At 40.0% G+C, this 26,204-nt stretch overlaps 1 protein-coding gene across 1 annotated transcript in view; it reads left to right on the forward strand.

Moving 5' to 3' along the window:
- Positions 1-26,204, forward strand: part of CCDC102B (coiled-coil domain containing 102B) — a 371,099-nt gene that overhangs the window by 73,089 nt on the left and 271,806 nt on the right. Inside the window, exon 5 of the mRNA XM_038388290.2 lies at positions 24,346-24,462. Coding sequence (XP_038244218.2) covers positions 24,346-24,462 — 117 coding nt within the window. The remainder of the gene's footprint in view (positions 1-24,345; positions 24,463-26,204) is intronic.

Consider the following 26,204-nt stretch of genomic DNA (forward strand, 5'->3'; position numbering starts at 1 on the left):
TGATCCCCATTCCTGTACTCGGCTCCTTAGGGAGGTCATTTATCATGATGTTAAAGAGGGTTGGGCTAATTCTATTCTCCTGTGGAAATCCATTTCCAACTGAATATATGTTGGAAAAAGCTTTCCCTATTCAGACTTGTGTAGGTCTTTTGTTTAAGAAGTCACTTATCCATCTGTACATTTTCCCCATAACATCCATGGAAGCCCCTTTATGAAGTAATCCCTCTCTCCATAACACAGCATAAGCTTTCTCTATGTCCAGGAAAGTAGTTGTTGTGAATTCTTTGGTTCTCAGTTTTTTTTTGTGGTTCTGTCTCTAACCTGATAGTGTGGTCAATCTCACTCCTACCTCTTCTGAACCCACTTTGCATTCCATTTATGAATTTATTTCTCTCTGGGTGTTTGTACCACTAATCTCTCCATTACCATTCTTTCTATTGTTTTACTTCAACAGGCTGTGAGGCAATGGATCTTTGTGTCGAGTCTTGAGCACAACTTACCTGACTTCCTCACTGGACAATAATTGTGTGGTTATGGTCCTTAGATATTTCACCATTTTTCAATATGTTGTTATATAATTTTAGTAGCACCTCAAGCTTCCTTCACTTAGCAAAGCTTATTTTGTCATTTCCTGGTACAGTGCTTTTGCTGCTTATTACCATTGTTTGGAGTTCTCTCCTACTAAAGTTTTCATTTAAAATAATATCCATATCCTCCTTCCGTCTCTTCAGCCTCACAGTTACCCTTAAAGAATGTTCTTTTCCTCTCCCTAATTTGTCCTCTTATCCTCCTCTTACTTTTTAAAACACATGGCCAGAATTTACACTTTTTCTTTGTTGGAGCTTATTACTTCATGCCCTGCAATTGTTGCTCTTACTCTTTATTTCATTCATTTTCCTAATTTGTTTATATACCTCTGCTGCATTGGTATTTTTATTTACTTTTCTGCAGTCTGTTCCCGGCTTTCTCTTTTTGCCCTTTTTAGAGCCCTTTATGCACCTGCCTTGCTTTTTTTTTTTTAATATATTTGATTAAGTCTTCAGTGTTGAAGGAATTTTTTGCTTTTCTATATGCCTTATTCCTTTTCCTAATTACCATTTTACGTTCCTTGTTCCACCATGGAACACTTTTCCTATCTTTAACTAGTGTTCATATCCTAGGAATAGCTAGGCTGGTTGTCTTTAGATCACCCTTAGTAACATCACTACAGAATTCCTCAATATCTTCATTTTAATACTTTGCTCAATCACATATTCCCCACTTTTGTTTCTGAAGAGTTTTCCATTTGCCTTTTTTTTTAAGATTCTAAGTGGAGATATTATCCTTGTCTTCAATGTTCCCTTTTCCTTAATATGTAATTAATGTTGGGAAGTGGTCTCTACCCAGTCCTTTCTCTCTACCAGTTTCCCAGCTGCATTTACTTGCTATGGTGCTAAAAGCAATTCCCAGATCCAGGCATGAGAATAGGGTTGCCAGGAGTCTGGTGTTTGACCGGAATGCCCGGTTGAAAAGGGACCCTGGCGGCTTCGGTCAGTCGCGCCATTAAAAGTCAGGTTGGTGGTACAGCGGGGCTAAGGCAGGCTCCCTGTCTGCCCTGGCTTCATGTGGCTCCTGGAAGTAACTGGCATGTACCTGTGAACCCTAGGCACAGGAGCGGCCAAACAGTCTCCGCATGCTGCCCCCACCCCGAGCACTGGCTCCCGCGGGTTCCTGGCCAATGGGAACTGCCGGGGTGGTGCTTGCAGGCAAGGGCAGTGAGTTGACCCCCCTGGACTCTCCACCTAGGAGCTGGACATGTTACCTGAGGTAAGTACTGACCATAGCCTACACCCCGAACCCCCTCACACACCCCAACTCACTGGTCCAGCCCTGAGCCCTCTCCCACACCCCAACTCCCTCTCAGAGCCTGCACCTCCTCCCACACTCCGAATCCCTCAGCCTCAGATGGAGCCCCCTCCTGCACCCTGAAATCTTCATCCCCAGCCAGAGCCCTTACCTGCCCGCACCGAACCCCCTGCCATGTCTGGAGCCCCCTGCCACACCAGGAACTCCTCATCCCTGGCCCCACCTGAGCATGCCACCCCAGATGGAGCCCTCACCCCCTGCCCCAACCCAGAGCCCTCTCCTGCATCCTGAAATCCTCATTTCTGGCCTCACCCCAGAGCCCACACCCCCAGCCGGAGCCTTCCCTCCCTCCCACACCCCAACCCTCTGCTCTAGTCTGGAGTCTCCTCTCATACTCCGAACCCCTTGTCCCCATCCCAGAGCCCTCTCCTGCACCCCAAACACCTCATCCCCTGCCCCACCCCAGAGCTTGCACCCCCAGCCAGAGCCCTCATCTTCCCTGCACCCTAACAGCCTGGCCCAGCCCTGAGCCCCCTGCCACATCCCAAACCCCTCATCCCCTGCCCCACTCCAGAGCCTGCAACCCCAGCTGGAGCCCTCAGCCCTCTGGCACCCCAACCCCGTGCCCCAGCCTAGTGAAAATGAGCTATGGTGGGGAAGAGTGAGCAATAGGGGGAGTGGGGAATGGAGTGAGCGGGTCGGGGCCTTGAAGAAGGGGCACGGCAAGGCAAGGGTGTTTGGTTTTCTGCAATCATAAAAATTGGCAGCCCTACATGAGAAGCTTTCAGCAGCTGTATTTAACTTGGTAGGTGCTCCATTTAAAATTACTGAATTATTGTCTTCAAAAAATTGCTTTAAACATTTTCCATTTTTATCATTTTTCTTCCCCACAGTCTATTGTGACTATTCAGATCACCACAGATAATGATATGACATGTGCAATTAATTCTTTTAGGCCCATAGCCTCTAGTTTCCTGCATGGGTTTTAGACCTTATAAAGTCTTAGAAATACTGAATGGTTTTCTATTGGTATTTATTATAATATTATACTCCATATTATCTTTTTAACCTCTACTTCAAGGTAATTCAGGTTTTCCTTAATGAAGGTGCAGAAGTCTCCCACCTTTTCCTATTTTTCTATCATGTCTATATATACCACATCCAGGGAATTCATAGCCTACTTTTTCTATTCACCAAGTCCCCTGTATGCCTATGCATCAGGATTTCTTTTCATATCAAAAATATTTTTCTTTAATTCCTTACGTTCTGGGCATTCCAGCTGAAATAGGTTAAAATTCTTTTAATCTTCAATATTTCCTTCGCTTAAGAAAGCATGAAGTCATTGCACTGATAGATTGCTAGCTCATAGGTACTTTTATTATAATTCTTATTTTCTCTGTTTTCTTTCCTGTTTGAGATGTACAGTTCATTACTTCAATAATAAACACAATGAATCTCTGTTCTATAAGTAGCATGTCATCTCCTTTTACCCCAATGTAACTTCCTTCCCATTATTCTGTTGCTGGCTATTCCCTTTCTCTATATCAGGTTTTTTCTTTTCCTCTTTTAGAGCTCTCATAGCAGCTTCTGCTTAAGATATTAGTAATTTTGGTTTATTTCTCTAGCTTGCTTTGCCTCAGTGCATCTTTATATGCTGAGCTGTTTTCCTCCACAATTAAAACATTTTTGTTCTGTCCCTTCCTCACAATCATCGTTCATCTCCACACTTACAGCATTATATTTTCTCTTTGCAGTTATTTTCTACATGACCAAATCTTTGACACCCGTAGCTTTTCACAGGAGAAGGAATATAGGGCATAGTGCATAATATTTGATATCCTAAAGTTACTGTATCTGGTAGCATTCTTTCCTTAAATGTGACCAGCCCAGCTGTCGGGGTTTTACTATCGCCTCCCCTTCTGCTCATTAGCCTCTTAGCCATTATTACCTGATCTTTACCTATTCACTGGTTTATTTCTTCTTCTGACATTTCATCAGGCATATCACGTAATATTCTTTTTGTTTCTATGAGGAATTTAGGTAGCTAACAGCTTTTTTTTATTTTACCTCAGCTAGCATGCTTCTCTTAAGGAGCTCCCACACATTTTTTGATTCACTCTGCAAATCTCAGGGGATCAAATATCAAGTATCTTTGTTCCCTTAACAAGGGATTTTACTATTACGTAATTTTCTCCATTTCCCCTTCCTGCCCTCCTATTTGCTGGCCCTTCTTCTGGTTCTAGACAATCTAACCCTTTTTGTTTCTTCTTTGTTTACATCCAGTCTTTCTCTGTGTTTTTCCCTTTCTTCACTGGCTAGCCTGGATTCAGTTTCATTTGTTGGCTGTTCCATCTCACTCTGCCTATCCTGACAGCCAAAGCCTCTGCCAGCCACAGCACAGTCAGCCAGTAGCCTAATGAGTCCTTTGTTAGCAGCCAACCCAGCCATTCATCTCAAGCTCTTGTTCCAGTAGATCTCTTCTGTTCTCAGCTTTCTGGCTTTATACAGGTTCAGCCTGTCCCTGCGCAGCTGGGCTTCATCATCGATTAGCCTTTCAGGCCCTGGCTCTCCCACAGTACAGCCTATCAGGTTAATTGTTGTAACCTGCTCTCTGCCTTGTGTGGATTGGACACCCCTTCACACCTTCGTTTCCATGCTTGTGAAGTGGGAAGAATTGTAATATTTCTTTGGGATCCTTGGGGGTGGGAAAGGGCAAGAGGTTAGATCAGTGTACCATATGATTTATATTGCCTTATCAGAATAGAGACTATGGTGATGAACACCAGAGCAAATTCCTAGGAGCCCTTCATTTAGTTCATATCTTTTCTGCCATTATTTTTTTTCAGTAGCCACTGATATGGTGGATTGCTGGACTCAGCTAAACTACTTGGAGAACAGGGTAGTTATCCTGTTAGTCACTGGAAAGTGATACTTAATGACTCTGTGAGATCCAACTTGGAGAGGTATGGCTTTGATTAGATCAGGGATCGGCAACCTTTGGCATGTGGCCCGCCAGGTAAGGCCCCTGGTGGGCCGGGCCAGTTTGTTTATCTTCTGCGTTCGCGGGTTTGGCTGATCACAGCTCCCACTGGCCATGGATCACTGCTCCAGGCTAATGGGGGCTGTAGGAAGTGGCATGGGCTGAGGGATGTGCTGGCTGTGACAAACTGCAGGGGGCTTACCCTGGTAGGCCACATGCCAAAGGTTGCCGATCCCTGGATTAGATAATACATAAATACGTATTTGGCTCATTTTTTACTTTGAAGTGGTCATATGTTCTCTCATACATATAAGTTGAATCTGATTTGGCCTATTTAGGTCCTTGGACATCCAGTAAATGTTTGAGAGCAACTTGACAGTTGTCTTTAAGCAGGGATTTATATCTGAAAGATGTTGTGAAGGTTTTACATTCCCCAGTTCTTGTTGTGCATTTAATTTCTTCACACACAAGATTCCTTTTAAAACATATATGTATGCATTAAGCCTCTGTTGCATTGTTCTAATGAACATTTTATAGCAAACATGCTGTGCTCTGAAGATTTTTAATAGATGTACTTTTCTGGTGGACTGAAGGCTAAATAAAAAATATTTATTAAGCAATCTTGCATTAAACTGTAACCACAGAAAAATATGCATCTTTTGCTACTTGCCACTGGTGTGCAGTGTAGACTTAGAAATGCCTCTGTAAAGAGTGATAGCTCTTTTGCCATTAAAACAGAGAGAATTTTCCCTTTCTGGTAGTTGGAGTATTAAAACATATGTACTCTAATTGGTCTAGTTTAAAAAAAAAAAAGAGGTTGATTCTAAGTCTGGTTCCCACTGGAAATGACAAATCACTAAAATTGGCAATTGCTGGCACTCCCATCAGCAGAGGTTCTTGGAATTGACTGGATATGGAGTCTAAACTAGTATCCTTCACCCTTAGGTTGAGGCACATTTCCAGAGCAGTGTTAGAAGCTAGATTTTGGTGCTGCTCTTTCTTTTCTGGGGAAAAAGTAGGAAACCCAGAAGTCAGTCACCAGAGTTATTCATCTTGCACTAGAAATAACTCACTCATAAAAAAATATCTTTGAGCACTGTTCAAGAAAAAGTATTCTTCCAAACTCTCTCTCTATTTTTCATTATAGCTTATGGCTATTTTTACTTCAGAATCTTAGTATTACCGCTCTATGACCATCTTGATGTACTTTCCTCATTGTAAAGAAGAGACAGGATTCCAATGTACTGAATGAGATCCTATGTGTTGATGTTTACATCACAAGTTAGTACAGATTGGTATAACTCCTTTGAGGTTTTTAAGGTCAGGCTTGACAAAGCCCTGGCTGGGATGATTTAGATGGGGATTGGTCCTGCTTTGAGCATGAGGTTGGACTAGATGACTTCCTGCGGTCCCTTCCAACCCCGATATTCTATGATTCTATGAACTCCACTACAGCCAGAGTGGCTATGTCCCTATATTATCAAAATGTATTTGTGTATCCTTCCAACCTAGCTCATCCCTAGGAATTTTGCACAAGGTATGCATGATAAAATAAAGCAAGGAGTATATTTAGCCTTTCCTTAAAAAGTCACCGTCATTGGAGCTCAATTAATATGAACACATTGAATTAAATATGGTATTCTTCAACTAGTAAGTGCTTTAGGGAAGAGGCTGAAGGAGACTCATTCAATCACATAATGAGTTTATTTTTTTCTCAGTAGTCCTTTAAGAAGTTCCACCATCACTTATATCATCTCAGATATCAGCTACAGAAAAGCAGTATATCAAAGCAGTGCAACCTCCTAATGGCTGAAATCTAAAGTGGTCTTGTTCATTTGTTTGGCGCTACAGGGCTTGTGACCTGCCCTTCTTTCAGCTAGTCTCAGAGTTTGTTCCTTCCTCATTTAAAATCACTAAATATGTATCCAAATAAACTAATCCTCTAAAAGAGGGGAAAGGTCACAGAAAACAGAGAAAACAATTAACCAGAATGGAAGAAACTGTAAAGTGGCAAGTGTCTGAGCAAGAATCAGTGGCAGACTGACAGTCAACTGAAGAGTAAATTAAAGCTTAGTGGCCTGATTCTCATTTGCCATACACCTTTGTGTAGTTGTTTTCATCTGTGGTGTAAAAAAAACATTAAAAAAATATAGTAGCAAGTTACAGCCATTTTGCATTTGTGTAAATGACTACACAGTGACTGCATTGGATCGGAAAGTGAAATAGAAAAGAGCAGTTATAGAGTTGAAAAGAATGAAGGACAAAAAGGAACAAATTCTTGTGCTGCATTACAATAGCATAGTGTTTGTTTCAATTAAGAAACATATAAGGGAGGTCTTTGTGTACTTTTTGATGTGCAACGAAAAGAATCATTGTCCACTCCAAGGCAAAGCTGCAACCATTCTTTCAGATGCATTTGCCTGTGGAGCCACAATAAATAGATTCAGAAGTTATATCATGGTTTGGGGGGGAAACAGTAATGTCTAATTATTAGCATATTTTATTGTTTCTTTAAGCAGTAACTGTGTATTCTGTGCTGTACAGAACTCAGATAATCTCTTTCACTAGTTTACAATCTAAATTAGACTGACCATGAATAGCCTACACACGCTGGACACCTCAGAATCATGAATGATTAGGAATATTTCTTTAAAAAGTTTTGTCACTGACTTGTTTACAGTGCAGAATGAGTTTAGGAGACATTTAAATCGGGATAGGTTTTTTAAAAATTGTGTTTATTTTAGTTGAAATGTTTTTTCAATAAAGTTAGGTTTCTGGTTCAAATACTTCATTCAAATTTGCCTTTCAGAATATTTTTTCATATTCTCTTTAGTTTGCTGCTTTGACAAATGTTCCTACCAGTAAACTCATTTGCTGTTGTTGAAAAGATTAGTATTAACTTGGGAAAAATGAATGTGTTCATCAATGAGTTATGCTCAGAAAATTGATGATGAATTAACTCTGTATACACAAAATTATAGCAAGTTGGAATATATATCACTTGGTTTAAGGCACCTAGTTCTAATACTTTGCACTTCCTGTAGCCGCTGTCTTCCATCTATTCTTGCACAGACCAGGATGAGGATAATTATTAGAGCTGGTTTTTAAAAAATGTCTATCAATATTTTTTTGAAGAAAAATGGCCTCCCCCCCAAATATTTTTTCTGGGTGTTTAATGGGAAAACTAAAATCCCCAAATCTTCTTTTTGGTTTTTGAAAACATACTGTTTTTCGGTTTTCTAAAATAAAACCCTAATCTCTTTTTTTTTTTTTTTTTTTTTTTCTTTTTTTTTTGGTTGAAAAAATAAAAAACTCCTGTGGAAAACATGACACTTTTTCATTTCTTTCAAAAGTTTTCATGGAAAATACTGTTTTCTGATCAGCTGTAGTCATCATGTCTGGCTTGATTATGGAGCCCTTATTCACCATGGTGAGCACTTACTTTGTGACCAGACTTTATTGATTTAAGTAGGATTATTTTTGTAAGCGCTCATCCATGTAAGTATGAATTGCCCAACTACCCCTATCTATTAATGAATTAGATACATAAGTAACTACTTGCTTGCCTAGAATCCGACACTATTTTCCACAGATGTGGAGTTTACATTATTGACTGAACAGGACGGCCAGACGTTGTCGATTGTGTTTAATTATATGGATACACGCCATAAAGGGAACTACATTTCATTATTATATGCTGATGGAGAATTTTAGATTCACAACAGACTTAGTGATCCTCCCCAGCTGGTGGCTTTGTGCATGTCTTTGAAAGGAAGATTTAGAAAGACCTGTGACTCGTATCACATTCCTGATTTCGAAAGGATCTTTCGATGAGCTCTGAAGAAACCACAGATGGATCAGCAGATAGTGTTTGTCCACAACTTCAAGCTTCAAGTATCTAGTACCATGACAATTTGGAAGCAGTTTCTCTCTGCACCTGGTATCTAGAATATAGACAGATATCACACAATCCACAAGCATTTTCAGTGCTGGGTTTAGGAAAAAGTTTACTACCACATCTGCTTGGCTATGTGGGTAGGATGAAGAAAAGTTGGTCAGATTTGTTGTTTCATTGTGGCTATTGAAATAGAAGGTGATTTTTTTTTCAGTCAGCTGTAATGTACAGAGAAGAGTTGTTGTATTACTTTTGGAGCAAAGAGAAAGCTTGGGAGGTTAGAGAGGGAGAGAGCCAGCCAAACATTATTCCTGTGTTTCATTTGTAACGTGAATTTGCCTTTTCAACGTGCATGTACTGACTGACCGTGAGTTGAGGGCTTTGGAGCTGTTGCATTACATCCTGTTTCCTTAGATTCTAATTAATCAAAGGATTCAATTTTAGGTAAAATCAATTAATGGTGTTTTGTTTAGAGAGTCAAATTCTGCCCTCAGTTACACCCATGGAACCCCACTTATTTCTATGAACAGTCAGGCGAATGAAGTTAGGAAATGATCCAACGCCCACTGAAGTCAATGTGAGTCTTTTCTGTTGTTGTCAATAGACTTTTTGGATCAGTCCCTAAATGAATTTGAATGGATGGCAAATTCTGCCCTCTTGTAAGTTCTTCATGGGCAAGTATCACTTTGCGACATGGAAATAAATTTATCATTTATTCACATGATCCTACGTAGAACAAGAGGGAAGTGCTCAGTAAACCACACAAGGGCAGTCTGTTCCACCTCTCCTGGTGGTTGGCCTGCTAAAGGCTGGCGATCACCTGCTATTGCTACTCGCTTACCTAGTTACTCCTTTAAGTCAAGTGGTCCAAGGTCTGTCTGAAGAACCTGGGTTCGCACCCAGATGACGACCCACAAGATAAGGTTGTTGTATACCCCAGTCATCCTCTCCCTCAATTCCAGTCACCAGTGGCTCACTGTACTTTTTTTTTCTCTCAGAAGGCCTGATCCTGCATTTCTTCCTGGGTAAACTGCGTAAAACGCTCATTGATTTCAGGGGTTGGTAAGGAATATAGAGTTGGCTCACAGATAGAGGCTGAAGCAGAATATTGCTTAACCCTGGCTTTTTCATAGCACAGTCTATCAATTATAGAGAAGGGGATCATTACAGCAGTAGGGACCTGCACTGTGTTTTACAAGACAGTTATACTCTCCTCTGCTTCTCTTCAAGCAACCTCAATGCAACACCTTTCACGCTGAATTTGCAATAACCTCAAGTCAGACTGGCAGGTGATTAGATTCAAGTCATTTGTTATGATCACAGATGACTTGTGTGCCAATGAGGAGCAATGACTACAAACGTTATTGTGACTTTATAATATTTAATATTGAAAGGAATGAGTTCAGGTTGCTAAACTCTCTTCATTTTGAATTGCAAGAGAGAACAAAAGCATGTAATAGAGTGAAAAGCCAACTTGTTAATTTGTGGAAATGAAACACATAAAAATAGCACTACCTGTAAGGAACAGGGTTTATTAGGCTATATTTGGAGAAGTGATTTGCCCCATTAAACTAGTTCTGGATGATTGACTGACTAAAATTAATGGGAATGCCAGGAAAATATCTTGACATAATATGTCAGTGTTTACACCTGGCTTGATAATTCATAATTAAAAAATTGACATGTTCTCTTTCTGCTTGTGAATTGTCCATGAATAGATCATGACTTTTTCAAATCTGTTTGTTCTGAATTATTGGCAGAATAATTTCTATAAATTTTTGATTACCAGCAAAACTTTTGTTGCAATAATTTGATATTCAAATTGTTTTTATTGGACACACACAGCTCACATGAAATATTTGTGTTCCCTGACTGGAGGAGTGTAACTCTAAGAATCACATATCTTACGATTACAAATTTGAAATTGTGCTTTTGATTATATTCTGAAATATCCAGTTAAGATTTTGCTGCTTCAGTGAATATGCCTTCCCGTAAACTCATTTACTAGAATATTCATGAAAGAAAACACAAAAGAGGAGCAAACACAATTAAAGGAAATTTCTTTCAAAATTTAAATTAATATTTTCAGAATTTTCCTCCCATATTTTCCCTGCTGTATGTAGTGCCATATAAGGTCATGCAGACTGAAAAATTCCATCAAATTAATTTTTTTTATCATCCAGTGGTGATGAGTCTAATGCAAAATAAATGATCTGTTGTGTGACTCTGAGAGTACTCCTTACTAATTTTGGCAAGCTTGTGCCACAATAACACCATACTCAACATATAGACCTATTGAAATAGATAGGACTGTGAAGTATGGGAGTTCCCAATATGAGTAAGGATGCCATAAATCTAGCCTTTGTTTACAATTAGTTATACACCATAGCTAGAGAGAGAGACAGGATTCAGCTTTTCTTTTCCCCAAAGGCTACCACACTTTTCAGAGCCCTCCCATGGAACTGTTCTTAATTTAAATTGCTTTAGAGGCATTCTGGTGCCAGGATGCCTTTTCCTTTCAGAGTTAAGTCCCTAGCTCTGGACAAAGGGCAGGAGGAGAGCATTTTACGGAAGGTCTCTTGTGGAATGCCAGGGGAAGAGGGGCCCTGTTACAATTTATGATCTGTGACACTGTGACGTACCCAGGGTATAATCCAGACTGATGAGTAGCTGTGTCACCCCTGCCCTTTAACTAGGGGTGTCTTTCATAATGCTTTGCTGCTGTAGCCTCCAGCCTGGACTGCCCACAATCAGCCTCCAGCATCAACATGCAAGTCACTCCCAGCTATGTCTGTGTGTGTGCTCCAGCCACATCTTGACTGACTGAAACTGGGGGAGAAAATTAATGGGAATGCCAGGAAAATATCTTCACATAATATGTCAGTGTTTACACCTGTCTTGATAATTTATAATTAAAAATATATGACGTGTTTGGCAACATCTTGGCTTTCATCAGCCTTGGTTATTTTGCAGGCTGGCCCCAACATCCCACCACCCAACCAGTCTTACAATTGCCCCCAGAAATGAATGTCTTGTACTGCCCAGCCCTCTCCTGGACAATGCAAGTTTAGATAAAGTCCCTTATTTTGTTAATAGAAATAATAAGCATACAAGTTGCCACCCCAAATGGAGTTTCTCAAATACGTCAATTTAAACACACTGGATTAAATAATGAAAGAACTTTGTTAATTATAAAGAGAGAGATGTTAACTGAATACACATAATGAGGCATAAAGATCAGAAATGGTTGCAAGAAAAATAAACATAAAACACAATGAGCACCTAACTCGACAAACTGTGTTAAATTCAAAGCAAAGTTCTCGCCACATGCTTTCAGCAGTCTTACTGACCAAACTTCTTAGTTCAGGACTCCTTCCCCCAGAATCCAACTAATGCTTCTTTTGTTGCTTCAGGTGCCATAAATGCAATGGTCTGTGAGGGGAGGGCCTTGGAGAGTTTGTCCCTCCTTTTTATAGTTTCAGTTCCCCATTTGAAAAACATTTGCAGCTGGATACCAGGAGACAAAAAGTCTATGTGGAAGGATGTTCTCTGCTACTTTTTCTCACCTGTTCGAGCTGTTTTTCTCTCCCCTTCCTGCTTGATGACTGTTTACTGCTTAGAGTCATAGACTTTAAGATCAGAAGGGACCATTATGATCATCTAGTCTGACCTCCTGCACATCGCAGGCCACAGAGTCTCACCCACCCACTCCTGTAATAAACCCCATAAAAGCTATGTCAGAGCTTTTGAAGTCCTCAAATCATGGTTTAAAGACTTCAGGGTGCAGAGAATTCTCCAGCAAGTGACCCATGCCCCTTGCTGCAGAGGAAGGTGAAAAACTCCCAGGGCCTCTGCCAATCTGCCCTGGAGGAAAATTCCTTCCCGACCCCAAATATGGCGATCTGCTAAACCCTGATCATATGGGCAAGACGCATCAGCCAGACACTCAGGAAAGAATTATCTTAAATGCAAATGAAGCATAGCACATGATCCATTGTTTAGGACAGACCTCTTTTCCAGCTTCTGCTTGGGTAGGGCTGTGGTTTGGAATATGTGCTAATAACACCATACAGGGAAGTTTTATAACTTCACATATGATGTTGTCACATGTGTATTTTAACAAGATGAAACTGAACAGCAAATTATGAGTTTTGAAATGATTCCTTACAAGACCTACTTTGTACAAATATTATTACAATAGTGTGTAAGGTGTGAATACAGGGGTACATTCTGTCACAGATACTTATTTGGGAGGATAGCTTGCCTGTCCCTATATGTGAATTTTATTGCAGTTGGGTGAGGTATAAGGATCACTTCATTGTTTGTGGTAGCTTAGATCTTTACAGTTAGCTCACGCTGCTAGGGATTATGAATAGTGAACATAAGCGGTTTTGGGTATCTGGCATCCCAACAGAAGTCTTTCAAATCTCCAAAGCAGTAGAAATCAACATGTCAGCTACCCGCTACAAAGGGGTATGTAGGACTTCAGAACACGGATTACAAGTCTCTGCTCAGTTCCATCCTGTTTATTGCTTAAAGTTCTTTAAATCTGCTTTATCTACCCAAAAGCAGCCTCCCACTTGGCCTTTGCAAAAGAAGCATTATCTTTTTAATTTCCTGAAATGTAATAAATTGTTGAGTTTTCTTATGTATGCCATCATAACTGCAATATTCTTTGACCTTTGCAGAGCTGGCAAAAAACAAACAGGCAGAGGATTCTCTTAGAATGTTGTTTATGTACACCAGAATCTCATCCGATTCCAACAAGAGAATGTACTTTCCTTATAGTCAGAAAATATTATATAGAGGTTTGAGCAGACATAGATTCTATTCCCAACTGTCACTGACTCATTGTGCGATCTTGGGGGAAGAGATGGATCCCCTTTGAGCTTAATTCAAACTTGTGCATTAGGTATATAGTACAATATTTAATGGGCACATAATTCGTAAAGTATTTTGTGCCTGTGTAGAAGATACTTTGTAAGTGCAATGCATTATTTATTTATTTGCTGCTACTAACTGTTGATATAAGTTCAGTTGGACAGTTCTTCTGGCAATTCTACTCTAAATTACTAAAATAATTTTAGGTAATGTCTTGTACTATACTTGAATAACATTTTTTACTTGTTTAATAATATAAGGCTGAATTATGCTCCCCCTTAGCTAAATTAAATAGTACCTTATTCCACTACTCATCCTGTTGAAATAAGAGGCAATTTTTGAAATTGATGACAAGTAAATTGCTGAGACCACTGGCTATCATGCTGAGTAGTATCATCTCATTATTTCCTTGTGCTCCTATGTCTCTCTATATCCATCAGTTGTCTCTTGTCTTATACTTAGGTTGTTATCATGTTGGGGCAGTGACAATCTTTTTCTTTAGTGTTTGTACGGCACCTAGCAGAATGGGGTCCTAGTCCACGACTGGGTATGTTCTGCAATACAAATAATTATTATTAAGTGAGGTGCTGTTCAGCATAAGTAAGGATATCACAATCTGGCCCATAGTGAAATGTATGTATGGAGAAACTGAAATTCTATAGGTAAATCAAGTATCAAAGGTTGCTTGTTGTTGGTTGGAGAATTAAGGTTCTTTTAAGACTCATTCAATTACTGTAATGCTTCTTTCCTGAAAACACGGTTTTGCTGTGTAGCACAGGTGGAAGGTTTTGCTGATTTACAGATCCATGCTTACGCCTACCTGCACCCCCATACATGAAGGCACATTGTCCAAAAAAGAAGTAGTTGTTTTGACAACTGTTCGGTAGTAAGAAAGATTTGCGCAAGTTGGACTCAATTCTCTAATAACTGTCAGAATCCCGTATGTCAGGGAGAAGATTGTGGTAAAGTGTTTTTTTTTAAAAATAAACAACCATAATACAAACCAAACCAGTCTCAGATCATGAAAACTCTCTATAAATACCACACTTCTGCGTCATTTCAACTTTACTTAAATGAAATGGCAAAACCCACAATTTATAACTGTTTCAAGAGCCCTTAAAAAAAGTTGTTCTCAATGAAAACAAGTTACTCTTCTTTGAAATATAAACCAAATGTCTATTATTGAACCTCAAAACACATGTGGGAATTAATGAACAGGCATCTTAAATTCTTGTAAAACTAGGATGTCACTGAGGCAAATTAAGGGATGAAAGCTCTTTCTTAGCTTCAGATCTTTTGGTTAAGAATGCTCCAAAGCAGCTGCCCTGTAAGATATTTAAAATTAAATTAGAAGAAATAATTGCTATAATCCCTTTGCCTAAAACAATCTTTGCCATTTACATAGGTTTTTCAACAAAGTTTGTGTAACCTGTTGCTGCTGCCATCCCTGCTGTGTTCCTCTGTCATAATCTAATTGACTACAAGAAAAGCATGCTAATGATTTGTAAAAATCCCACTTGGAATGAACATCAATGGTTCCAATTTTCCCTTGCAAAGCTGAGGAACATAAAAATTCAGGTGTGGGTCTGTTTCCCCCCCCCCTTCCCCCGCTGAGACTGTACAGATCAGGAGAAAACTAATACATGGATTTGTTTTTGTTCCATTGGATGAAAACCTCACTTGTCAGTGTACAGTAACAAAGAGAAATATTCTATGGTTTCACACATACAAAAGTGTTGATTCTTCAAGTAAATGATAGCTTGTCAGGTTCTAAGGATTTTGTTTGAGTCCTTTATCATTTTTAAAGGTCCTCTCCAAGGATTATTTCATTCTAATTCTTTTCTTGACTGTGGTTAGAGCACACTTTAAATTGTACTAAAACCATATAGAATGTTCATATGGATTATTCTTGGGTTTGGACTACAATAATTATGTGCAGCTCAAGGCAAAAAAGAAATGCAGTTAGAAAATTAAATCATACTAATCCGATTTTAAATCTGTTACACATAGAAATATGGCAAACTGAGCATATTATACAAGACAAGGTAATTTTAAACTGAGTGGAAAGGATTTGGGAAAATGATGGGACACAATAATGGGGTTTAACATGTTGGGGGTGCTTTTGAACCCAATAATGTCAATAAAGGTTTATGGTCTGTTTATATGTTAAAATCCAAGCAATACAGATGTGCCCTGATTTGTTCAGTGGCTCGAGTCACTGCTAGATCTTCCTTTCTCACTTCAGCTTACCGCTTCCTGCAGCTCCCATTGGCTGGGAACAGCAAACCACAGCCACTGGGAGTTGTGGGCAGCTGTGCCTGCGGATGGTCAATATAAACAAAATGTCTCACAGCCCTCCAGCGGATTACCCTGATGGGCTGCATGCCAAAAGTTGCCAACCGCTGATGTAGAATCTTATTTGGTCTTTGTGGACCTGCATTCTGAGGTCAATTATAATCTGTGTGTATGTGTGTGGTGACTGCTGCTTCAGTATCAACTTAAATTTTAAGGTTTTCCTATTTAGATTCTTTCATGCTTAGGTTTTGTCTGTTCTATTGAGGATATAGTTCCTATAAATATGGACTCAGTCATCTTATTATAACACTTCCTATTGGATTGTTTCCACTATTTTTGGTCACCTCAGAGACTCAGACTTTAAGGCCAGAAGGGGACCGTCATGATCATCTAGTCTTACTCCCACACATTGCAGGACACAGAATCACACCCAAAACCTGTGGCTGAGTTACTGAAGTCCTCAAATCGTGATTTTAACATGTCAAGTTACAGAGAATCCACCATTTACTATAGTTCAAACCAGCAAGTGACCCATGTCCCATCCTGCAGAGGAAGGAGAAAACCTTTCAGGGTCTCTGTTATCTGACCTGGGGGAAAATTCCTTCCTGACCCCAAATATGGCAATCAGTTATATCCTCAACACACAGACAAGCCTCACTAACCAGATACATCGGAAAGAATTATCTGTAGTAACTCAGATAATCCCTATCACTCTAGTGTCCTATCTCTGGCCATTGGAGATATTTGCTAATAGCAGTTGTAGATGGGCTATATGCCATTGTAGGCAGTCTCATCATACCATCCTCTCCATAAATTTATCAAGCTCAGTATTAAAACAAGTTAGGTATTTTGCCCCCAGTCCTCAGCTGGAAAAGCTGTTCCAGAACTTCTCTCCTCTGACGATTAGAAATCTCAATCTAATTTCAAGCCTACATTTATTGATGGCCAGTTTATATCCATTTGTTCTTGTGCCAATATTGGCTCTTACCTTAAATAACTCCTCTCCCTCCCTGGTGTTTATCCATCTGATTTATTTATAGAGAGCAATTATATCTCCCAGCAGCCTTTGTTTCTTAGGCTAAACAAGCCAAGCCTAATGTCTCCTCTCCTAAGGCAGATTCTCCATTCCTCTGATCATCCTAGAAGCTCTTTTCTGCATGATTTCCAGTTTGAATTGTGTAATAGAGTCTTTGGTGGATTAGGTGGCCTAGTGATTAGTTTGCCTCATGCCACCTCACAATGGGTATGTCCTGCAGTCCTGGTCCATTTTAATGAGAGGTGTGGTTAGATGGCCAGGCGGTTTGGGTTCCTCCTGTAGTATGGGCAGGCGTAGGGGAATTTGGATCCACCCATTCAACTGGGCTCTGACCCAGGGTCCTAGGATGTTCAGATAAGCAGTGTCTGGTCCTGAAGGTGCCCTCTGAGTTACCTTCCCTCAGTCACTTCCTACTGATATGTTTCTCTCCCAACTTCTAGTCCCTAATAAGATGAAAAGAAAAAGAAAAGGCAACCAAACAGTCAGCCCCAAACAGGATCAGCATATAGTCTTATTCCCTCAAGGAGGCTTCTCAGATGCCCTTGCCAGGAGCTTTCAGGGTAAGTCTGTCCTCTTCCCCAGCCTACGTCTTCTGAGATGGGTTGCTCCCTTTTTTTCAACCTTTTCTTCAGTTAGAGCATGTTCTGCAGGGCTGGGGCTATGTAGGCCCAGTACTATCCTTTAACCCCTCTGGCCTAGTGTGGGGTTTGTCTACCCCATCACAAATTCATCTTTATGAAACATTGGAGACCAGAACTGCACACAGTATTCCAGATGAGGTCTTACCAGTGCCTTGTATAATGGTAATAAATTTTCCTATTTCTACGGGAAATACCTCGCTTGATGTATCCTGGGATTGCATTTCACAGCTGCAACCCATTGGCAGTTCACAGTCGTCCTGTGTTCGGCCAATACACTCAGGTCTTTCTTCTCCTCTGTCACCTCCAGCTGATACATCCACAGCTTATAGCAAAAATTCTTGTTAGTCCTTCAGTACATAACTTTGCACTATTAAATTTCATTGCATTTCTATTATTGCAATTTTCAAAGTTGTCCAAATCTTGTATGATATTCTGCTCCTCCTCTTTATTGTTAATACCTCCTAGCTTTGTGTCACCCAGAAATGTTAATAGCACATTTCTACTTTTTGTGCCAATGAAAATGTTAAATAAGATTGGACCCAAGACCAATCCTTGAGTAAATGAACTAGTATGATAGTTCACTTTTCATCATGACCCATGTAGTCTCCCCTTGAACCAGCTGGTTACCCAACTATCAATTCTCCTATTAATCCCCTTCTTCTCCAGTTTAACTAATAATTCCCCATATAGAACTGTATCAGATGCCTTACTGAAATCCAGGTAGATCTACTGCATTTCCTTTGTCCAGAAAAACAATCTTGGTCTGGCACATTCTACTTTTTCTAAAACCATGTTGTATTTTACCCCAATTACCATTTACCTCTGTGTCCTTGCAGTGGTTTGGCCGTCATCTCTCTTCCTCTGAGGCTCAGAGGGAGGCCACTCCGCCTCACTGCGGCAGACGGATTAAAAGTAAATTAGCTGGGGAATTAGCAAATGACTACTCTCTAGCCCTAGCCCTTTGGATGGGGCCTAGCAACAATCTGTCGTTAGCCTAGTTTCCTGGTTGGGACAGACAGCACATGCAGTTGTGTGCTCTGGCCCCCTGGGAGCAGTCTTTAGTCCAGCTCTCTGACTAGGGCACACAGCAAATTCAGTCAAGCTCAGCCCTGTATGTGGGGCAGAACAGCAACAGTTCCTAGCCCAGCTCCCTTTCTGGGCATTCAGCAGAGAGAGGCCATTTGGCCGAAGGTGAGGAGGCGGCACCCCAGTGTGGGGTTGGCAGCAGGAGGTAGGGGGAGCTGGACCCAACCTACTTCACCAGGTTCCATCCCAGGGCCCTAACAGTGGCAGAGGGGTCTGTTTACTGGGTCAGTGGAGATCCCACCAAAGCACGCTGACTCATGTTGCTCTGGCAACAAAACCGGACTACCACAGTCCAGAGATAGAGCTCCATAGTCCAAGGGTCCTCTGTCTCTTTGGGTTACTTGTCAGATGGCAGTCATGGAAGCTACTCATGTATCTCCTGGATCTGGGGTTGGCACAGCTTGGTCCCTGGTCCAGGGTCCAGCAGCAAGGCAGAGGCATCTGACTCCTCCTTTGGCTGAAGGCCTCGCCTCTTATACTTCATGTTCTGCCTATCCGCTTCTAGTGTGAGGGGCAAGCCTGGCCTGGCTCCACCCCCCCAGGGAGGAGAATGGTTCCTTTCCCTCAGGCTCAGAGATGGGCCACTCCACCTCACTACAGTCCTTAGCTAATCTCTCTTTCAGAATTTGTTCTAAGTTTGCATACAATTGAGGTGAGACTAATGGGCCTATAGTTTCCTGAATCACTTATTTTGCCCTTTCTTAAATATAGGTACTATATTTGCAATTTTCCAGTTAAAGGGTATAACCCCCAAGTTTATGGCTTCATTAAAAAGCCTTGATATTGGGCTTGCAATTTCATGTGCCAGTTCCTTTTAATATTCTTGGATGGAGATTATCTGGGTCCCCTAATTTGGTCCCATTAAGCTGTTTGAGTTTGGCTTCCACCTCAAATGTGGTAATTTATACTTACATAACCTTGCTCTCATTAGCCACCCTGCCACTGTCCCCAAGCTCCTCATAATCCCGATTAAAAACTGAGGCAAAGTACTTGTTTAGGTGTTAGGCCATACTTAGATTATCTTTATTCTTCACCCTATCCTCAGTTCTTAGCTGTCCCAATTCTTCTTTCTTTGTTTTCTTTCATTTCTATGGCTAAAGAACCTTTTACTATTGGTTTTAAATTCCTTCATAAGGTCCAATTCTGCTTGGTTTTTGGGAGTATTTGCTTTTCCCCTTCACTTTGTGACTCCAAGAGGTAGCTTTCATTGATGATACATCCCTTCTTCCATTCCTTGTAGGCTTCTGCTGTTTCTTAATAACTTTTTTGACATGCTTCTCCATCCAGTAGGGTGTTCAACCCTCCCTGTGGTTTTCCCCCCCATACTTGGGATGCAGGTTTCAGGAAGTTTCTTCAACTTTGACATCCTCCTCTACATTCAGATCCTTGTTCTTCAGTCCAATTCACTTCCCTGACTAATTCCCTTAATGTTTTAATGTTTGCCCTTTTGAAATCAAGTTCCTTAGTTCCAGACCTATTTTTGTTGATCCTTCCATTTAGTTTAATTTGATTAACTCATGATCACTCAAACCAAGGTTTTCCCCTACAATCAGTTCTGCTAAGAGGTCCTCAGTGCTTTCTAATACTAAAGCTAAAATGGGATCACCTTTTCTTGGTTCATTGACTACTTGAAGAAGAAATCTGTTGGCTATCACATCCAGGAATTTTTGGGCCCTACTGTTATTAGTAGCACTTGTCCTCCAAGCTATATATGGGAAATTAGTTTCCCATAATCTCATAATTCCCTGTAGTACACAAATAAAAGGCAATGCATAGGGTCCAATCTAAGGAAGGAATTTGACTCAGAGAAATGATCACACCATAGACTCGGGTTTTTAACAATCAGGAAAAAAAAAGTGTTGGGTATTCAATACATCATGGTGGAGGAAACAATAAGATTTGGTTACAATGTGTTGGGGAAGAGGGATTAAATCTAAAATGATACTAAAATTGCAAACCCGAGACACATGAAAACTCTTAAAAACAACAAAAATTATTTGAGTACAAACTTGATCTTTTAAAAAGATGTTCAACTGTTGACATAATATCCCTGTGTGTAAGCAGCCAACTCAGAACAATGTAAACTAAACTGTACCAAATCTGCTGTTTTCAAAATATTTCTTGTTGAAGAGGATAAAATTAATCAGTCATGAATTAAAATCCCTTGACGTGTGCCTGAGGGTTCTTTTACGAATATTCCCTTTGAAAAATAATTCTGAGAACTTTTTCCTGTAGCTTCAGCACTGTGAAGTTTGTAACACAAAGCTAGGAATGTTGCTAGATCGGTTTGAAAAGTAAAATTGGAACTTGGAGGCAAGTTTGTCAAAATTGATAAGTAATAGTACTGAGAAGTCCTGTAGAGAATAATTTTTGTGTTTCCCATTTAGGATTCTATGATATTACTTGATACAGAAACTGAAAAATTTAAAGAAAAACATAGCCATTAAATTATTGCTCAAAATGAATACTCTTCTGGATGATAGCAGGGATAAAATAAAACATGTCTACTGTGAAACTTCAGAGCTATACAACCCAAAAGTCAGGCCAGAGAAGGTTTCATTTTGGACATGTTTTCTCTGCTAAATCTGGGATCCAAGTGTTAGTTGGAAACAAATATACTATTTTTCCAGCAACCTTTGTGTCTGTCATGTCCCAGATGAAATCATCAGAGAAATAATGGAACTGAGGTGACTGTGTGCCAATGTTAGCTCACCGTTTCCTTGTGCTTCCCTGTCTGTCTTGTCCACCAGTTGTCTTGTCTTATGCTTATGTCTTATGACTGTAAGGGCTATGGAGCAAGGGTAGTCGTCTTGTTGGTCTGTGTTTGTACAGCACCTAGCAAAATGGGGTCTTCGTCCCTGAGTAGAATTCCTACTGCAATACAAATAATAAATAAAATATATAAATGACATTAATAATCTCATGTGATATGTAATGGGTATCATGCTCCAACACTAAATCAGGAAATTTTCTTACAAGCAACCATAACTTTATGAAGTTTTCTATTAAAAATGGTTATAGGTGACTGGTTAGATGTATTCAGACTAATTACAGTGACCTTTCAGGTTGGCAAAGGGGCTGTCATTCTCTGTGGCCATGTTGTATGCCATTCTAATAAGGATGCAGTGTTTGTTTTGGACTTCATCCAACTGAGAATGTATCAACACAGACAGATTTAATCAATGATACTATCAGAGTGATTCAAAGAAAGTGTTTTGAAACACTCAGATGTTATAATTGCTTACAATTCTTCCATGGATAGATTAGAAACACAAATGACAGACAATATGATATCCTTGTGGATATTAATATCATAATGTATTCTGACTTGAGTAATAGCTGTTGCTCTGGCCAGTGCCCTCAAGTAGATAACTTCTTTTAGAGGGAGAAATGGTTCATTTTGAGATTAAAAATATTTTCTCTTCCTTCCCCCACTTTGCTCTTATTGCAACAGAAACATAACTGCATATAAAGTTTTGTAGGCAAGAGTCGTGAATGACTACATTACTCAGGAGCAGCAAAACCATATAGGAGTTGTTCAGGTCATCCAAAACCCCTTCACTCAAAAGCACACCAGACCACCCTACATTTTTGTTTTGCCTTACATTTAACAGAAACTATTTTAGAAGTGTTTTGCAGCATTCTTTAAATGTTACAATATGCTGTATATACCTCTAACCTGTAGAACCAGTATTAATCCAACTGTATGCGTGCTTTGAGGGAAGGAAAATGTCTGTATGCAGAGAAGAAAGTTAAACTTCTTATCCATCAGAGATGCCCAACCCCTATATGAAATACGCAGTTTCAATGCCTTCCTAATATGTAGTAACATAGATCATCTAAATTCAAATGGAAATAAGCAGCAAGAAATATTTTATAGGAAGCTATGGATTAACCATCATTGTTAGGTCACTGAGTAAAAATGTGGATGAATATCTATGTGTCTGATTATTAATAACATTAATTGTTACTTGTCTTACTGTAGCATCTTCAAGACCCAGTCATGGACCAACACCCTATTGCGGTAGGCACTATACAAACACAGAACAATACTTTTATAATCTAAGGCTCCGTTCCTGTAAACACTTATGCACATGCATAACTTTACCATGCAGCTATTCATAATAGTAAAGTTAAGCATGTGAATTTTTACAGGATTGGGGTCCAAGTATTAAGATAAGAGACAGGTGGATTTAGATAGATTGGGGAGCTTAAGGAAAATGTGAGACAATACTGATCAAGATCATAGGCAGTAATGTTAGCACACCCCAATGTCCGAAGTGTTATGGGTTTTTTTGTAGGTATCGCAACAAAGGAGAGTTGTAAGGAGGATAATTAAGCTACTTTGCGCATGTTTATAGGGAGCTTCTCCCATGTGTGATGGGCATGTAAACAGGGTGGCATGCCCCATTAAAGGTAAAGAGGTCTGGGGCCAGTCAGCCCTATTCAATCCCAGACTCAGCTGGGAAGAGGTCAACTGATCTCTGTTAGGAGCTGAGAGAGTTCAGTTGGGAGAATCTGCAGTGGAACTGAAGGGAAGGGCATGTCCTCCTTTCAACACTGACAGAGGCAAGGGGAACAGCCTCTGAGGGTATGTCTACGCTGCAATTAAACGCCCACAGTTGGCTCAGGTCATCTGACTTGGGCATGCGGGGCTTGGGCTTTTGGGTTTTTTAGTTGTGGTGTAGATGTTTGGGCCCAGGCTTGAGCCTGGGTTCTGGGACCCCACAAGTGGGAGGGAGCCAAAGTCTAAAATATATACAGCAATTTTACATTCCCGTAGCCAAGCCCCATGAACCCAAATCAACTGACATGGGCCAGCCGCAGGTGTTTAATTGCAGCGTAGATATACCCAGAGATCTATAGGCCAGGGTTGGCAGAGGAACTGCTTGATTTTGATGCTTTCCCTAAATTTTATGTTGAAAAAATAAAACTGTGTCTAGAAATAGACTTGGATGTAGCTAAGGGTCCTTCCTGGGAAGGTCAGGAGAACCAACCATAATTTTGGGTTAAAAAAAGATACAGAATGAAGCTGGAGACTACAGTATTTTCTCCTTCTTAGAAGTAGTTCCTCCAGAAGATAGGAGAGAGATTCACTGTTTTTGAGACAGTGGAGAGGAAGCATTCACTGCCACTCTATGTGCCGTTACAGTACCTATTTGGACATGAAAGAGGATTTCATTCTGCAGTGCTATCCAACTGGAAATACTCAATTAGAATGTGTTTTTACTGTTTAAAAATTTTGTATTTACAGAAAAAACTGACAATTTTCCATGGTTGTAAAAATCAGTTAAAAAATCAAGTTAATATTGATCCTTTAATTGTTTTTCGTAAAATAGGTATGAATAGGAATCTGTGAGTATGGGCAGGCATTTGAAGGAGATCTCATCTAAATTGATTTACAAAAGGATTGTTCACTGAATGTACACTTGGGTTCTGATCATGTAATGTGTAGTAGGTGAACTACTGCCTTTTCCTGGCATCTGATTGATTTCAGTGGGACTTCATGCACTTAGAGCATCTGTAGGACCAGGACTATAAATATATGAACTATCATTGGTACCATGAAAGCATTTTATATTTGTTTGTATTTAATTTTGGCTGTTAAGATTTTGTTCAGGATTGTTTAATGGGAACACATTTCCTAGTTCTTTACTGATGATGCTAAATAACTTCTGTCTTTTAGCTGAACATACTAAGTGACCTACACCAAAATGAAGTGGAAAGGAATTTTGAAAATATAGAGGATGAAACTGGTGCCCGAACCAATATGGACAGAAAGATGTGTGAATTAAGAGCAGAGGTAATGTTTTTCCAAGGTATCTCTAACTTCTTTTGCAGATACATAACTCTGCATATATATATCAAATAATAGTTTCTATGAAGTTTCAGTTTGTAACATTATGTATCTTTGGAAAATTTAATGACTCGTGTACAAACCATTGTAATGACCAACGTCTCCTACACACACAAAAAGTTCTGTAATAGCAGACAGGCAAGGAAAAAATAGGAAGAGAAAAATTGCTGATTTTTTGGCATTTAACAATAACATTGTGCAATGATATCAACTTGCAGCAGACTAAGAAACATTTGAATGGTGCAGAAAGGAAGAAATAGTTCATTTCCAAAGATGCCTGAGCAAAACTGTGTGTCTCATTGTGAGTAAAACTCATTAACAAGTTCAATCTGTTGCCGGGTTTGGTGTCTCAAGATATTGTCAGATCCAGTGACATATATCATAATTTTAATAGAACTATTGGTGGACTTGATGGAGTTCGTGGAAGATATTCTCACAGTAAGAAACAAACAGTGTAATTTTTGTCTTGTATTGAACTGACATTTGAGATACTTGTCAAATAAAATTGTGGCAAGAATGTCTCCTCCTGCACAGCGTGTGTCATGGATTCTGGAACTCTTTGTTCACATTTTTTAGATGAGAAAAAAGTAATCCAAAGTTGATCATCTGTAGAGTATTAATCATGGCACAGAACTGCCAAAGATCACCCATACTGAGTGATATTTATGCCTGTAGACCTCCACCCTGCCTGATGGGACAGCAGCGCTGCTAGAATTTCACACAGGCCAGCAGCAGGGATTGCCCTGCCATTGATCCTTTCAGACCCGAGGTCTTCTGCAATGCTCACTCAACTCTCATAGCTGCCACAGAATAACAACCAGGGAGAATAGGTGGCAGCAGAACACTAGGTGAGATGAATGATGTAAACCCATACATCACAGGTAACTAAGTCCACCCACTCCTGAATCCCCTCTCCAGCTGCTTCTTCTACCTGGCAATAGAGATCCTGTATGAAGGGAGATTGCTATAACATGTTTATAGGGAGCATGGTGGATCTGTTACTGCCTCCCATTCATATTTGCTCCCTGTTAGTGACTGGGAGAAGGGATTTGTATCACCCTGAACCCATGCCTGGCACGGCTTTTTGTAGGGTGCTGATGGGATGGTAATGTGAGTTTCTGAGAGAAATATCACAGATGGAACAGCTGTGCACAACTTAGCTATGATTGGCTGAATTTTAAGAATGGCTACTGGTAATCAGAATAGAACTGTGAGTAATCCTTGATATAGGTTCATGTTGTGTCCATATTGTTCAGGGTAACTAAAAATCTTGATACAAAAAGAAGTTAGGAGAGAGCTCATTAATAATGCAGAGGTGAACAATGATCTATTAGTTAATGCAAAGGACTGGGACTTGAGTCTGCTTTCAGTTCTTAGACCTGACACAGTCTTCATGCGTAATGTGGGCAAGTCACTTACTCTTTGGCCCTTAGGTTCCCATTCATAAAATGCAGATAATAAAACTTCGCTACATCACTAGAGTTAAATCAATAAATACTTGGGATTCTCAGATACTCTGGTGGGCTGTGAGAGAATTCTTTCATTTCATTGTGCTACAAGGATTTTTGTTGCCTTTCTTTATATGCAAAAGTCTTAATTTATACTTCATGTGCTTTAATTCCAAGACCACAAAATATTTGTTGGTAGGAAATTGCCATTTATGCTATCTCTTCAGGACAAAGATGGCT

The sequence above is a fragment of the Dermochelys coriacea genome, chromosome 2, assembly GCF_009764565.3.
Source record: "Dermochelys coriacea isolate rDerCor1 chromosome 2, rDerCor1.pri.v4, whole genome shotgun sequence".
NCBI lineage: Eukaryota > Metazoa > Chordata > Testudines > Dermochelyidae > Dermochelys > Dermochelys coriacea.